The 16,434-nt window shown below is 58.5% G+C and overlaps 1 protein-coding gene across 4 annotated transcripts; it reads left to right on the top strand.

The window, feature by feature from the left end:
• Positions 1 to 4,189: 4,189 nt before the first annotated feature.
• ANKRD9 (ankyrin repeat domain 9) lies at positions 4,190 to 16,080 on the top strand. 4 transcript variants are annotated; one of them, XM_036841545.1, is made up of 3 exons: positions 13,204 to 13,375; positions 14,347 to 14,421; positions 14,992 to 16,080. In XM_036841545.1, the coding sequence occupies exon 3, from the start codon at positions 15,039 to 15,041 to the stop codon at positions 15,981 to 15,983; it is 945 nt and encodes a 314-aa protein (XP_036697440.1). In that variant the 5' UTR covers positions 13,204 to 13,375; positions 14,347 to 14,421; positions 14,992 to 15,038; the 3' UTR covers positions 15,984 to 16,080. The 4 variants fall into 4 exon arrangements, with proteins under 4 accessions (XP_036697443.1, XP_036697440.1, XP_036697442.1 ...); XM_036841547.1 differs by having other exon boundaries at positions 13,242 to 13,375; positions 14,347 to 14,395; XM_036841548.1 differs by lacking the exons at positions 13,204 to 13,375; positions 14,347 to 14,421 and adding an exon at positions 4,190 to 4,303.
• The last annotated feature ends 354 nt before the right edge of the window (positions 16,081 to 16,434 follow it).

Genomic DNA, 16,434 nt, shown 5'->3' with positions numbered 1-16,434 from the left:
GACCTCTTTGTCTAACCCAAGGTCATGAAGACGATCTCCCAAGCTCATTCTTGAATTATCTTCTTATCCCTCACCCCCCACTTCCTAGGCCTGACGGTTCCACCTCCTCCGTTTTTTCTCCTTGCACTCAGCCACCTCCTTTTGTTTCCTTTCAGCAGTGATTTTTTTTAAAAATCCCCAAATCAGATCACACTCCACAAGGGCAGGGATGTTCCTCTGTTTTGTTCACCAGTGAGTCCCAAGTGCCTAGAACAATGCCTGGCATACAGTAGGTGCTCAGTAGATGCACTTTGGGTTGAGTCATTTTGTTCCTCGGGAGGCACTGCATTGCACTTGGAGAAAAGGCCAGCCTCACTGTCCAGGCCTACAAGATCCAACACAATCCAACGTACCCATCCTGCCCCCTTGCCCACTCCCCTCCTACCACCCCCGATCTTCCCTCTAATCCTCAAAGGTGTCAAGCTCATTCCCATCTCAGGGCCTTTGCTTCAGCTGTTCCCTCTGCCTGCAGTTCACTTCCCTCTGCGTTCCCCAAGCCTGGCTCCTTTTGTCAGTATGAACGCAGCCTAAACATCACCTCCTCTGAGAAGCCTTCCCTGACCACCTCATCTAAAACAGCTGTCCCACCTGCCCATCACACTATCACCACCCTATTTTCATTGTCCACAGAGCACTTTTCTCCAGATATTTTCCCAGTTTATATATTTACTTAGTGAATGATTATCCTCCGTCCTCCATGGGCCCCAAGATGGGAGCAGGGAGGAAAACAGAGCTCCCAGGCCCTCTTTAGCCAAGCCCTTCCTCCTTCAGGAGGCTTCCTTGGTTATTCCGGCCACTAAAGCTTTCCTGTCTCCTGTCTGTCTTCCTTCCTTTCCCACTGCAGTAAGCTGTAAAGTTGGTGCCCCACAATGGACCATGCTTCCTAGTATTCATGTCCTGGGGAGGTCTCATTCCACATTGTTGCTGAGCTCGGCCATGTCACTTGTTCTGGCCAATGAAATATTAGCAAATATGATGGAAGTAGAAGTTTGATGCTCTCTTGCATATTGAGGATTGTTCTCAGTGGAACGTAGCTGCCATGCTGTGAAGAAGCCCAAGTTAGCCCTGTGTAGAGGCCAAGTAGAGGAGAACCAAAGTACAGTCATCCCTCGGTATCCACAGGGGATTGGTTCCAAGACCCCCACAAATACCAATATCCAAGGATGCTCAAATACCTTATATAAAATGCCATAGTATTTGCATATAACCTAGGCACACCCTCCTCTGTATTTTTAATCATCTCCAGACTGCATATAATACCTAAGACAATGTAAATGCTGTGTAAATCCTTGCTGGCACCAGGCAAATTCACGTTTTGCTTTTTGAAATATTTTCCCCAAATATTTTCGATCCTTGTTTGGTTAAATCCAGGAATGTGGAATCTGTGGATACAGAGGGCCACTGTACCTGAGATGACAGCCCACGCTGGCAGCCAGCTGAGTTCCCAAACTGACAGTTAACATCAACTGCAGCCATGTGTGTGAAGCCACCTTGGACATTTCACCCCAGTTGAGCCCTCAGCTAATTGCAGCTGTATAAATGATCCCAGAGGACAAAATATGAAGCAGAAGAACTGTCCAGTCAATCCAGAGGATGGTGAGAAATAAAAAGTCATTGTTGTTTCAAGCCACAGTTGTGGGGTTGTTTGTTACACAGCAGTAGGTAACTGATACACCTGTGGAAGTCTCTTTTGTCTCTCAGGGCTCATTGGCATAATAACTGCAGCCCACCTACCCATCCAACCCTCCTTCCCGCTTTCCTGTTCATTGCTCTTGGAGTTTGGCAGTTTGCCTAATCCTCCTCCTCCTTGGAGCTGGGAAGCCCCTCCCAGGTCTTACTGACTGTCTCCTCACCTGCCCAGTTCTGTGCACCCTCCACAGTAGTCATCAGGAAAGCTTAGGACCTTAGTGACACCTGGTAAGGCCCTTCCTGCCCCTCTAGGACCTCAGCGCCCCATTGGACAGGGGGTGGCAGAGTGAGGGGGCCACACCCCGAGGATCCCTGACCCTCCCATCCAGACTGCACTGGACCCTCAGTGGGCTCCGCTAGGCATGTCCCGTCCATTGCTCCCTGGAGTGGGAGCAGAGGACAGGCTTGGGATGCAGTGACATGGGGGTGGGTGGCCCAGGAGTGGGTCACAACCGACAGCTAGTTTCCCTCCAAGCCACCTCCCAGCTGGGCCCCTTGTGGCCGGCTTCTCTGAACACTCTGGTCTCAGTGTCAGCCTTCTGTAAAATGGGCCGGGGTACGATGAACCCTCCCCTGGAGAGGAGCGGTTAGGCCGCTTGCAGAAGCAGCAGGCTCAGCTGGGTGGACAGCATTCCAAGCGAAGGAACAGCTAGCAGGAAGTTCCGTTCCCTGGGGGAGAGGTAGGGCTGGGCGAAGCGCTCGGGCAGAGCGGGTCCCCGGGGGCCACTGTGGTCCGTAGGCCGCTGCAGGCGCTGGAGGGCAGAGGCGGGGTTGGGGGCCTTGTGGCTGTCTACCTACGGGGACCAGGGGGGCAGCGATCGTCCTCGCTTCGAAGACGGGAAACAGAAGCACCCCTCGGCCTCTTCCACTCCCGGAGAGCTGCCCTCCGCACCCTGCGCCCTGCCGGGGTTCGAGGACTCCCTGGAAGGGGGCGCCCCAGGAAAGGATGCGAGGGGAGGGGGAAACGCAGAGCGGGGCCCCCCCTCGCTTTTCGCGCCCTCCCCATCGGACAACCCCCCCCCGCCACGCCCCCGGACTTCGGATTGGCCTATCGGGGCAGTGATCCCGCCCACGAGGAAAGGGAGGGACCGCTAACCCCAGGGGACCAGGCGTGGGTAAGGAAAGCGGCGCTCGAGGAGCCCGAGGGGGCGGCCGAGTGGCCACAGGCGTGGGGTGGGCACGATTGTCGCTCTTTCACGGCGGAGACTGAGACCCAGAATGGGAAGGGGCCTGCGGCGGCCACGTGGCGAGTGGAGAGCGGGGTGGGCTGCTCGTGGGTGGAGACCCAAACCTGCGAATCCCGCCGCTGGGGCAAGGCGCTCAGTTGTCCCCTGTCCGCTAGTGACCTGGGGCGCCCCGGCCCCGCTCCCTCGCTGAGCCCCGTGCCGGGCTGAGGGCCGCGACGACGCGCGCGGCCGCCAGGGGGCGGTGTCGGCCCGCGCCGGGCGGTGGGACAGGACACCGCTTCCAGTTCTGAGCGGATGGAGAAACTGAGGCCCGGCCCACAGTGGCTCCAGCCAGGGCCTCGCCCCTCCTCCGTGGGGCCGCACGGCGGGATCCGATAAGGGGACCTCCCTCCCCAAGCCCCGGACCCGATGAGTCCCATAAGCCTAGATGACGTCCCCGTCCCCCCACGCCCGCTCCAGCCCCTTGCTGAGTGGCTCCGCCTCCCCGGACCTCAGTTTCCCCTCGTGTCACCTGAGAGAAAGTGATAGACGCGGGGATCCAGGCCCGACTGCTCGGGGGTCTTGGGAAGCGGGAGGTTCCTGTGCGCGGCTGGCAGGAGGGGCCTCTGTTATCCTTAGGACTCATCTGAGCTGTGTGACCAGGGCCAGGCCTTAGTTTCCCCTGCTCACTCTCTTCACTGCAAACCACAACTATTTACCGAAGGGGACAGTGGAAAAGAAAGCGGGAGGTGCAACGAAGTGGGGGGCTGCCCTTGGCCCGGCCCACCTTGGCTGTGACCCCTCAGCACCCAGGGACGGGGTGCTGCCCGCTCTCCCAGGGCAGCCCGAGGCCTGGGCGTGGAGCCCCGAGGGGGCAGCGATGCGCCCAAGGTGGCACAGGCAGGCCGGCGTCCAGCCCCTCCGTGCTGGGAGGCTCAGGGAGGGGGCCAGCCGGCCTGCCCCGCCAGAGTCCTGCCCCTGCCAGAGCTCGCCTCCCCCAGGAGAAGCCAGGTCTGCGCTCTGCGGCCTCCTGCCTGGGTGGGCCGGAACCTGGGCTGGGCCACGGCCGAGTCCCCCTTGTGCTCAGGGCTCCTGGTGCCTGGGACTCTGGTGCAGAAGAGATGAATCATGTACTTCCTGCTCCCCGCCCTCCAGGGACTGGCCCACACTCCCCATAGGGTGACTGGGCCAGCCAGACTCCTACCCATCCTGCTCCCCCCGTTCCCGGCCGGCCCTGACCCCACCCCCAGCCTGATCAACTCCTGCACTTAGTCATCAGTATTTATGGGGCACCTACTACCCTCCCGCAGGGACAGGCTGTGGGCAGAGGAGAAACTCCCAGGAGTGCAGGACGCTGTGGTGGAGCCCAGAGAGGCTGGGCGAGCTCCTTCAGCCGGGTGGCACCTGCGGTGAGTCTGTGTGGACTTCTGGGCATGGGCAGTCCAGGCGGAGGCAACGGCGTGCGCAAGGGCTCGAGGCCCTGAGGCCCGAAGGCCAAGGTTCTCGTGGAATGTGAAGGGGTCTGGTCCTGAGGCAGAGCAGGGGTTTTCGACTCGGGTGGGTGGCATCTTCGAGCAGGGAGGGCTCCTAGCAGAAGGGCTGAGTTGACTTGGGTTTGACGGGATCCCCTCAGGCTCCAAGAGGCTGGGGCTGAAGCTGGAGCCTGGAGAGTCCAGGGCAGCCTGGCCCTGGGAGGTGGGATGGAGTAGCGAGGGGGGCGGGGCGGGGTGTTTGGACACAGAGTCCAGGGGATGATGTGAGGGGTGCAGGTGACTCCTCTTCATCTCAGGTAGCCTCCTCCTCCAGGAAGCCTCTCCTGCCCACTCACCTCTGGTCCTCAGGGCAGGCTGCAGGGGCTTATTAGTTGAATTACTGAGTTAAGCTGCTCAAAAGGGCTGGCTGACCATCTGAGTCCCCTGGCGAGGGATGGAGGGGCCCCAGCCCACCATCCCAACCTGCATCTGAGGCCCCTCCATCCTGTGAGTGGGAGAGATTTCTAGCAGAACTTTCCTCAGCTTTCACAAGGGGTTGGGAACTCACGAAACCAAAGCCTTCCCTTCCTAGGCCCGGACAAGGCTTATATGCTCCAGCCCTGTGGGCAAAGCCCTGTCCCTTCTCTGAGCTTGCTTCCCTACCTGTAAAGTGGGCTGACAATTCAGCCTACCTCCCCTGCGAGCCCATGAGATGACGGCTGAGAGAGCATTTTGCCCGCGGGACCTGCCTCTTTAAAAACTTACCTTAATTATGCAAATAATATTTGAATATGTGCCCCTTGTGAATGACTCAAACCATAAAGAAGGTACAGAGAGTAAAAGCTAAGAGCTCCTTCCTCCTCCTCCTCCTCCTCCTCCTCCCCCTCCTCCCTTCCTTTCCTCCTCCCACCCCACCCCCGCCTCCCTGATGTTCTCCCCAGGAGGCCCTGCAGTCACAGACCAGTGTGTGGCTTCCAGTATTTTTCAAACAATAGGGGGACTTCCCAGGCAGTCCAGTGGTTACGACACTGCGCTCCCGACGCAAGGGGCACGGGTCTTTTAACATTTTTATGTTGAAATATTGAAAATTAATCCTAGGAGCTCTGTTACTGCCGTGTCCTGCAAGAACTCAGTGACTTCTCAGGAAGGCCCTCTTATCTCCTCTTGACAGATGAGGAAACTCAGGCTCTTTATTGCCGCCTGTGGCTGCATGATACCCGGGCTGTGCGTTAGTTAGTCACGTGGCAGCTGTAGGTCTTACCTCCTAAACCAGGACCTGTTGAGAGTGAGGGGGACACTATTATAATTATGCTGGGATGACAAGGACTGTCTTGAGCAAATACTCTAAGGAGTCAGGACTTTTTCAAGTGATAAACCCCTGTCTCCAACTGGCCTAACCCAAAAACTGGATTATTTAAATATTAAATAAAATATTAAATAAAACTATTAAAGACTAAATATACTTTAATATAAATATTAAATTAAACATTTATTTAATTAAATATTAAATTAAAAAATAAAAAACTCAACTGGCTCATTTAATGAGGAAGCCTGAGTCCTCAGGCACAGCTGTTTCCAGGGATCCTACATGGACCCAGAGACACCAGCGAGAGTCTCACATTGGGTTGGTGGTGGGGGCGGATTTGAGGGAGATGCTCCCTAGGCTTCAGGCCGACACAAGGCCCTCTCCAAGAGCCAGGAGAGCAGCAGTGCCCAGCTGGGAAGGATGCAAAAATCCCAGCTGGGATGGATGCATCATGATTATTTTTGGTGTTCCCATTTGGATGGTCACCTAGGAGGTTTCTGGTTTTGTTTTTTTTTTTTAAGATTTTATTTTATTATTTATTTATTTATTTTTTGGCTGCATCGGGTCTTAGTTGCAACACGCGGGATCTTTCATTACAGCGCATGGGCTCTTCGTTGCGGTGTGCGGGCTTCTCTCTACTTGTGGAGTGTGGGTTTTCTCTTCTCTAGTTGCGGCGCACAGGCTCCAGAGCGCGTGGGCCCTGTAGTTTGCGGCATGCGGGCTCTCCAGTTGAGGTGCGCGAGCTCAGTAATTGTGGTGCACGGGCTTAGTTGCTCCGTGGCATGTGGGATCTTAGTTCCCTAACCAGGGATCAAACGCATGTCCCCTGCATTGGCAGGCGGATTCTTTACCACTGGACCACCAGGGAAGTCCCAGGTTTCCAGTTTTTTATTATTAAAAACACAGCAGGGACTGTACCTGCTTAACAGTTGGTAGTTAACCTGTATTCTCTTCAAAGGTTTTACTCTGAAATAGTTAGAAATAAAATATGCAGGCAGACCTCATTTTATTGCACTTTACTGTGCTCCACAGATATTATGTTTTTCTCAAATTGAAGGTTTGTGGCAACCCTACGTCGAGCAAGTCTGTTACCGCCATATTTCCAACTGCATTTGCTCACTTCCTGTCTCTGTGTCACGTTCTGGTAATTCTTACAATATTTCAAATCTTTTCATTGTTATTATATTTGTTATGATGACGTATGATCAGTGATCTTTGATGTTACCACGACAACTCACTGAAGGCCCAGATAATACTTAGTATTTTTACCAATAAAGTGTTATTTATTTATTTATTTATTTATTTATTTATGGCTGTGTTGGGTCTTCGTTTCTGTGCGAGGGCTTTCTCTAGTTGCGGCAAGTGGGGGCCACTCTTCATCGCGGTGGGCAGGCCTCTCACTATCACGGCCTCTCTTGTTGCGGAGCACAGGCTCCAGACGCGCAGGCTCAGCAATTGTGGCTCACGGGCCCAGTCGCTCCGCGAGCACGTGGGATCTTCCCAGACCAGGGCTCAAACCTGTGTCCCCTGCATTGGCAGGCAGATTCTCAACCACTGCGCCACCAGGGAAGCCCCAAGTTTTTTTTTTAATTAAGGTATGTGCCTTGTTTTTTTAGACATAGTGCTATTGCACACTTAATAGACTACAGTATAGAATGAATATAACTTTTATATGCCCAGGGAAACCACAAAATTTGTGTGACTCACTTTATTACAATATTTGCTTTATTGTGGTGGTCTGGAACAGAACCTGCAATACCTCTGAGGTCTGCCTGTAAAATTAAGGTTGAATTCTTTCATAAAACTGTAAAGAATTAAACAAGTGAACAAAACCAAAGCAGTGAGCATCGTACATGGAATTTGGCACTTGGGCCAGTATTTATCTGGGATAAGATACCTACAAAAGAAATTGGTGGACCCGAGAGCACGAGCATTTTCACTGCTGGTGGCGCCTTCCAAGGTGCCCTCCCCTCCTCTGCATGAGAGTGAGGGCTTGATTCCTGACCTTGTCAGTACAGGCTGTTTTCGGTATCCTCAGTTTTTGCCAATAGGCAAAACAAGAGCTTGTACGTTTACCCATTTCTTACAGAGCTGAACATCTTCATGGGTTTATTGGCCAACCTGTGAATTGCCTATTCATACCCCTCGCCCGTTTTCCTGGGTTAATCTTTCTAACAGGTTGCAGGAGCTCCTTATACATTCTGAATGCAGACCCTTGGAGGCCAGGTGGGCTTTGGCCCAGTCCAGCCAGGTAGTGGTAGTGCAGGACCCAGGAGAGGTGGGGGTGGGTGAGGGATACCCCTCCCCCCTCCCCTGGTCCTGGCCACTTCCCATACTGGCCTTGGCCAATCCTGTCCCCTGGAACAACTTCCTTTTTTTTTTTTAAGGGTATTAGTCATTTTATTTTTATTCATTTATTTACTTATTTTATTTTTGGCTGTGTTGGGTCTTCGTTTCTGTGCGAGGGCTTTCTCTAATTGCGGCAAGCGGGGGCCACTCTTCATCGTGGTGCGCGGGCCTCTCACTATCGCGGCCTCTCTTGTTGCGGAGCACAGGCTCCAGATGCGCAGGCTCAGTAGTTGTGGCTCACGGGCCCAGTTGCTCCGCGGCATGTGGGATCTTCCCAGACCAGGGCTCGAACCCATGTCCCCTGCATTGGCAGGCGGATTCTCAACCACTACGCCACCAGGGAAGCCCCAACTTCCCTTTGAGATCGAAAATCCACCTGACTCATGTCACAGATAGAGACTGGCACTCAGACAGGTGCAGTTACGCAGCCCAAGTCCCACAGCTGGTGAGTAGTGATTAGAATCCAGCTTGTCTGGCACCAGCTTCCTCCCCCAGGAAGCTGCCCGCCCTCCTCTCTACCTGCAGCGCAAACCCCGAGCTGTGCTCCCAGCCCTGGGCCACCTGCCAGATCCCCCCTGCTCTGATGACAGGCTCTGCTGGGCTTGCTGGGGGCAGCTGGGGCTCAGGTCAGGGATGATCCCCTGTGGTCAATGAACCCCTCTCCTCAAGCGCCGCCCTCCACCCCTTGGCACTCTCAGCGAATGACCTGGAAAATAGAAGCTATCTGAGTAGACTTCTCTGACTCACCTTTACCTGTGCTCTCACTGGCATCCATGCCCAACCCTCTGCCCCTCAGGAAACACTGTCCATGCCCGTGGCAGGGGCCTTCCTTCCACTCGTGGCAGCCCGGTCCCTGCTGGCCTCCAGGTCATGGCTCCATAGGTCTTCCCTGCATCAGTGTGCTACACATGAGCACACTGCACACGGACACATGTGTACACACATGCAGGCACAGCATGCCAGGCATGTGCACAGATGCACACGTGCCTGCATGCACACACACACGTGGCTCCAGGTTTTTTTTTTTAATTATTTAAAATATTTATTTATTGAGGTTGCACCGGGTCTTAGTTGCAGCATGCGGAATCTAGTTTCCTGACCAGGGATCAAACGCGGGCCCTCTACATTGGGAGCCCGGAGTCTTATCCACTGGACCACCAGGGGAGTCTCTCTGCTCTTTTATTCTTTAACCCACTTACCTCCAGCCCCCTTTCCTCCCTACACATCTTTCCTGGTCCCTCCCCCCACTCTCCTCTCCACATAGGCTTCTCCTGCAGTCCCATGACCTTCTGTAAAGGGCACCATGACCTCCATGCAGCCAAATCCTCCTGACCCGCTGGTGGCACTTGTCCCAGGTGGCCACTCCCTCCCCCTCCGGACACCTGGGCCCTTTTGACTTCCAAGGGCCTCTCCCCATCCCTACATGCTAGACGTTCCACCCTGGCCTCCGAGCCTTCACTCCATTTTTTTTTTTTTTTTTAATGTTTTATTTAATTAATTTATTTATTTGGCTGCACTGGGTCTTAGTTGCGGCATGTGGGATCTTAGTTCCCTGACCAAGGATCGGACCTGGGCCCCCTGCATTGGGAGTGTGGAGTCTTAGCCACTGGACCACCAGGGAAGTCCCCGAGCCTTCACTCCTGGTGTCATGCTTTCAGTGCCTTCTCTCTCCTGTGACCCCCAGCTGTATGTCACCAGCGGGGCTTCTCCCTCCACCTCCTGTTACCATGGACACACCAAGGTGGCTGACAGGCATCTTCAGGGACGCCCCACCCCCTGCTCCTCCCCGACTCGGGCGGCATTCTAGACTGTTCTCTCTCTCTCACAACCACCCCAGTTGGTCAGAGCCCACACAGAATTCGCTGCTTGCCCCAGTGCCCTCCATGCCGCTCGCCCTGCCACCCCTTCCCAGGCCAGTCGGCTACTGGGGCTTCCACTCTCTCCTCCTGGAGTTTGCTCCCCGCGGCGAGAGGGAGCCTGAGAAAACCCGAGGCAGCCCCTGCTCGGAGCCCTGGCTCCCCCGAAGTCCTCCCACTGACCTCGGGGTCCGTCTGTGTTTGCAGCCTCGCCCACTACCCCTCCGACCTGGCCGCACACGGACGCCGCCGCCTGCCTGCGGGGGGGCGGGGGGGGCGGGACAAGCTCTCCCAGGAGAGAGGGGAGCATGACAGGGTCAAAGGTCAAAGCCATACTTAGAAGGCTGTGCTGGTGAGCCAGGCCTGAGCCAGGCAGTCCGCCCGCCCCCAGGCCGCCTTAGTCTCTCCGGGAATTGAGCCCTCTGCCCCTCCCCCGCCCACTCCCCACCCCCCGTTCGCAGCCTCAGAGGGCAGCAACCCGACACAGGACGCTGCTTCCTTTGGGGGAGCACTTCCCCCCATCGCCGCCCCAGACTCTGCCACAGCCCCACGGAGGCGCGGGCAGGGTGTTCACCGCAGCACTGGGGGACCACACGCGTGCTGGGCACAGGGGGCAGCTTTCACCAGCAGAAGACTCAACAGAGATGACGTGCGCCCCAGAGCGGCGCGTCCCCCAGAGGGTGAGTCTAAAAGCGACCGTGGGAGAAAAAGGCAAGCTGCTGAGAGGGAGCGCTGACAGCGTGATGGAGAGGGTTACAGTGTCAGCTGCCACCGTGGGAAAGCGCCGGCGCTGGGACTGGGCCGCAGGACAGGCACGCAGACCTTCAGGTTTCCCCACATGTTAGTTCTTAAACCGGCTCATGGGCTCCCAGGCATTTCAAAGTTATATTATCATTTCGTATGCCTGAAATAATCCACTAACTTCCAAACCTCCAGGTCCTTGGACAAACCCAAGCTCCTTGTCTAGCCACTCGAGGCCCTATGCTTCCCGGCCCCTCCCAACTGACCTCTGGAGCCTCCCTCTGCCGCTTCCAGACCTTTGCTCCAGCTGTGTCCGGGCCAGGAATGCCTTTCCTCTGCCCCACTTGGTCTTTCTGGCTAAGTCCACGTCCATGGGAAGCTTTCTAAGTAGTGGAGAAATGGGGTTGAAACCGTGCAACTGAGATTGGGACTTGGACCCACAGGCTGGGACTCAAACCCAGCCAAACCCAGATTGGGACTTGAACCCACGGTCTTTTAACTGAGATCACACACCTGGTCCCAGGACTTAATGAAGCTCGGGTTCTTGATGTCTCATTGCAGAAAGAATTCAGTGAGAGGCAAAGTGATAGGTTAAGAAGTGGATTTATTTAGAGAGAAACACACACTCCACAGACAGAGTGTGGGCCGTCTCAGAAGGTGAGGGTGGTCCCAGGGTACAGGGTTGCCAGTTCTTGTAGGGGTGGGTAGTTTCACAGGCTAATGAGTGGGAGGAGGATTCCAGCTATTTTAGGGAGGGGGTGAGGATTTCCAGGAATTGGGCCACGGCCCACCTTTAGACCTTTATGGTTGGCCTTGGAACTGTCATGGCGCCTGTGGGTGTGTCATTTAGCATACGCTAATATATTACAAGGAGCGTATACTGAGGCTCAAGGTCTAGTGGAAGCTGACTCGTTCACCATCTTGGACCTCTTTGGTCCTATTCAGTTTGTGTCGTGTCCTCGGGCTGTGTCATTCTTTTAAAGGTTGTGCCCTGCCCCCTTCCCTCCTGTTTCAGGGTCGGACTTGATTTTCAGAGAGGCCTTCGGGAAACCCAGCGAAGAGTGAGGAGGGCAAGTCAAAGGGGGAGGCGAGGAGGGTTCGAGGGGTGGAGAGAGACCTGCCCCGAGGCCAGCTGCACACCAGGCACCTACAGCCGATGCCCTGTCACCCTCATTCCACCGGTAGCCATGGAGACGGTGTGAGGTCTCACCTCCAGCCCTTGAAGAATAGAATGGGGACATGGGAGCAGGGCAGCTAGCGTCTTGAGCCACAGGTAGTTCACCTGGGACACCACCTCCCTACGTTGTCTCCCAGGGTCTGGGGACTCCAGAAGGCCAGTGTCAACCGTGCAACCCCAGGATTTCCATTCATTTTGCCCCACCCATCTGAGAGGTCTGGAACAGGACAGCTGGGAGAAATTGTAGGGAGACTGAGGACTAAAGCAGGGAGGAGAGGACAGGTGAGGTGGGGCAGAGGTAGAGCCTGGACTCCCAGCCCAGTGTTCCCTGTACCCCCCACCCCTGGCCCATGATCGTTTTCTGTAAATCTGGTGGTGATCATGGACCCCCTGAGAGGTATGGTAGGGCCTGCAGGGTCATGTTGCACTGAGGTGGGTGGCATTTTGGGTGGGGCTATCTGATGGGTCTCCGGCACGTGTGTGCTCCACACTTTGGCCCCCTTGTGGAGAGGCCGGGGTGGTCAGGGCCCCGTCCACCACACATGTCTGAAGGAAAGAAGGGGAAGCGCCCAGCTTCCCTTCTGGCTGCTCCTCACTTGGAGGTCACCTCCCAGTGAGCCCCGATTTCCTGGCCGGTGAATTAGGGGTCATAATTCCCACTGCTACCGGTTGCAAAACTGAATTGAAATCAAGTATGTTTAGCACAGAGATTGGTACACACTAGGCCCTCATAAATGGCTGTCTGCATTCGTTCATCCATTCGTTCCCTGGGAAAGTCAGCTTGGAGCAGGGGCTCGAGACGCCCCGATCCTCCTGGGCAGAAAGCGGCCGGGGCCCTTAGGGGTCACGGTTCCTACGCCCTGACCCCTCCACGTACAGTCCCGGAAAACAGTCCCGGAGGAGGTCATCCCCAAGGTCACAGAGGGTCAGCGTAAAGGGGACGTGGAATAGGACTCGTGGGGTGCCGAAGAAAGTCACGCTCGGCGGAGCCGGGGCGCCTAAGTGCGCGCCCAGTCTCTCACTGAGCCGGGCCACAGCAGGCGGGGCCCAGGGGCCCTTCCCGGCGCGGGTCTCCCGCCGCCGGGAGCTCGAAGCCCGGACCCTTTCCTCGCCGGCCACTCGGGTTTCCGGGAGCCCCGCCCCGCTCACTCCCCATCCCGGCCCCGCCCCCCGAGCGCCCTCAAGTTTCTCCCAACTTTTCCGCGGGTCCCCCTGGGCGCCCCGCCCGCCGACCGGTGACGTAACAATGGTGCAGCGCGGCGGCCAATGGGCGGCGGCGGGGGCCGGCAGCGCGGGCCAATGGCGGCGGCGGGCGGCCCCGCGGTCCTGCCCGGCCGGGGCCGCACTGCGCCGCCCGCCGCCCGCCGCCCGCCCGCCCGCCGCCGGCGCCGGCACCGCCGCCCAGCGATCTGGCCGCGGCGGCTCATAGCGCGGCTGCGGCGGGCGCGGGCGGCGGCGGCACCCTCCCGTCCGTCTGTCCTGGGAGCTTCGCCTGCGCGCCGACCCGCGGGGGGACAGCAAGCTTTCCGGCCCGCAGCGGGGGCGGGGACGCCAGGCCAGCGGCCCCTCCGACCCCCAAGGTGAGTCCCCCTTCCTCGGCCGGCTCGGCGTGTAGCCGCCGCCCCCCTCATCCCCTCCAGACACACGCGCACGCAGGTGCAGCCCTCGCTGCGCCGGCCACCGGCCCGCAGACACTCTGGCCTCGACCCGCGACCCGCGGCCACCCGGGGTCCCGCCGTGCCGCCGGTGGGGGACGGGGAGGAGCTGGCGGGCGGCCCTGGGCTCGCGGCCTTGCCCTCGGTGGCCCAACCCCCCATTCACTGAGCCGCGACCGTGACTCGCTGCCCAGTGACGTGGGGCGGCTCAACTTTACGTAACCTGCCCCGCTCCCAGTGCCCACACAGGGTACACCCGGGGCGCGGAGACCCAGGGGTGGGGGGTTACTCCAGTCACGGTGTCCCCAAAAGGGTGCTGTGGCTCCAGCCCCCAACCCCTGTGCCCGTCTCTGTAACTTAGTTACCCAGTGTGTGTGGACGCAGTTTATCCGCTGACCCAGGTCCCTTGTGACCAAGGGCTTACCCTTGAGAAAACGCAGTGGGGAGCTTGGGCCAGGGCCAGGGGTTGGAGGTCAGGGCTCAGGTTGGCGCAGGGGGCTCAGAGGGCAAGGTTAGGGCTCAAGCTGGGTTCCCTGTAGGTTGGGGGTCCCCCCACTTCTGGAATGAGCCCGAAATAGGAGTTAGGAGATCTGGGTTCCAGGCCTATCTCTACCATGACTTGCCAACTGACCTTGGACAAGTTTGTCCCTTACTGGAAAATGGGATGACAGTACCTGCTTCTTCTAGTCGTTGGGAAGACTCAGGGAGCTAGCAGACCTGGAGGGGATTTACAGACTGTGAAGAGTGTACACGCCAGTTTCTAGGTTGATTTCATCCTCTTGCCTCCTCCCAGGAGCTAGGGGCGGTGACATCCAGTAAACACCATGTTCGGGTGGAAGGCTAGAGGCCCCCACTTCCTGCTGTGGCTCACAGACTGCCTTCCCTCTTTCTTACAGATGAGAAAGCTGAGGCTCAGGGAACAGTAATACACCCACCTACACAGAAGTAGGTAATCGCGGTGCACTAGGCAGGTAGGTCTGAGTCTAGAGCTCTGACCCTGCCTGGCCTGGGGTAGGGACCCCGACCGCAGTCGGGGGTCAGACAACAGGGTCAAGGTTAGATGGGGTTGGGGATAGGGAGCTTGGGCTACAGAAAAGATTTGGCTCAGCTTGAGATGTGGGATGCAGCTTTCCTAGTCCCCTACCTGGCTTTTCCCTTGATTGGAGTTGGATGCAGCTACCACAGGTGGGAGCAGGAACTCTTCCAGTGGGTCCCTGGGCTGGACGGGGTGTGGGGTTTCTGTGTGGCCTTGACGGTAGGTGGGGCTGTGAGGGCAGGGACAGGGAAGGGCATCTTTAGCAGAGGTACCGGAGAACAAGACAGTTTCGGGGAGGGCGATCAGGCGCAGCTAGATCAAGGATGTGGGAGGTGGTTCAGGGCCTAGGAGAAAAGGGAAGGTGTGAGGAGTGACTGGGAGGGCCGGTCGGAGGCTGGGGGCAGGTACGAGAGAGGCCTGGACAGGTGGGGCTGTGTGAGGATTGGACGGGAGACCCCTCTCCGCCCGGATCCTCAACCCTCACTGCGCTTCCCTCTGCCCGCAGGTGGTCGGCCCCAGGCCCATGCCCTGAGACGGGGAGGCACCGCCAGCATGCCGTGGGACGCACGGCGGCCCGGGGGCGGCGCGGACGGCGGGCCCGAGGGCGCAGGCGCGGCGCGCTCGCAGGCGCAGAAGCAGTGCCGCAAGTCGTCGTTCGCTTTCTACCAGGCCGTGCGGGACCTGCTGCCCGTGTGGCTGCTGGAGGACATGCGCGCCAGCGAGGCCTTCCACTGGGACGAGCGCGGGTGCGCCGCCGCCTACTCACCGTCTGAGGCGCTGCTCTACGCACTCGTGCACGACCACCAGGCATACGCGCACTACCTGCTGGCTACGTTCCCGCGGCGCGCACTCGCGCCGCCCAGCGCCGGCTTCCGCTGCTGCGCGGCGCCCGGGCCGCACGTGGCGCTGGCCGTGCGCTACAACCGCGTGGGCATCCTGCGCCGCATCCTGCGCACCGTGCGCGACTTCCCGGCCGAGGAGCGCGCGCGCCTGCTCGACCGGCGAGGCTGTAGCCGCGTGGAGGGCGGCGGCACGTCGCTGCACGTGGCCTGCGAGCTGGCGCGCCCCGAGTGTCTCTTCTTGCTGCTCGGCCACGGCGCTTCGCCCGGCCTGCGCGACGGCGGCGGCCTCACGCCGCTCGAGCTGCTGCTGCGTCACCTGGGCCGTGATGCCGGGGCCGCCCCCGCCGTCGGGGCGCCTGCGCCCGGGGAGCCGCGCCAGCGCCGCCTGCTGCTGCTCGACTTACTGGCGCTGTACACGCCCGCGGACGCCGCCGGCCCGGCCCGCCGCGAGCTGCTGGGCGACCGGCCGCGCTGGCAGCGGCTGCTGGGCGAGGACAAGTTCCAGTGGTTGGCGGGCCTGGCGCCACCCTCGCTCTTCGCGCGCGCCATGCAGGTGCTGGTCACCGCCATCTCGCCTGGCCGCTTCCCCGAGGCCCTGGACGAGCTGCCACTGCCGCCCTTCCTGCAGCCGCTGGACCTCACGGGCAAGGGCTAGACCGCGGGGGCACCCCGGGTGCTGGATTTTTGGAGAATACTATTTTTCAGAGCGTTGTACCCGGCACTTTACATATATTGTTCTCTGGACAGCAGAATCTCTGCTTTGTCTGTAGTGTGCTTTGGGGGCTGGGCCAGGACGGGCAGGCGGACCCGGAGCTGCAGGTCTTCTGGATCCGGCCGCGCTCAGCTCCCCCCCTCCCTGCGTGGAGCTGAGCGGCGGGGTCAGGCGACGCCTGAGAGCCGGGCCCTGCCCTCAGCTCACTACCCAGACCCTGAGGAGCGGCCTCCCATCTTGATTTAGAGCCTCTGGGAAGGTGTCCCAGAGGGAGAGACAGCTGAGCTGGGCAGGTGCAGGGGGGTGGACTGACGTGTCCAGGCAGGGGGACAGCGTGTGCAAAAGGCCTGGAGGCCGAGGGAACCGCCCGTGGGCTCTGGGCGGAGGTTCTCTG

Source organism: Balaenoptera musculus, chromosome 2 (assembly GCF_009873245.2).
Source record: "Balaenoptera musculus isolate JJ_BM4_2016_0621 chromosome 2, mBalMus1.pri.v3, whole genome shotgun sequence".
NCBI lineage: Eukaryota > Metazoa > Chordata > Mammalia > Artiodactyla > Balaenopteridae > Balaenoptera > Balaenoptera musculus.
The sequence above is the reverse complement of the archived record's forward strand: the minus strand, read 5'-3'. Positions and strand labels throughout refer to the sequence as shown.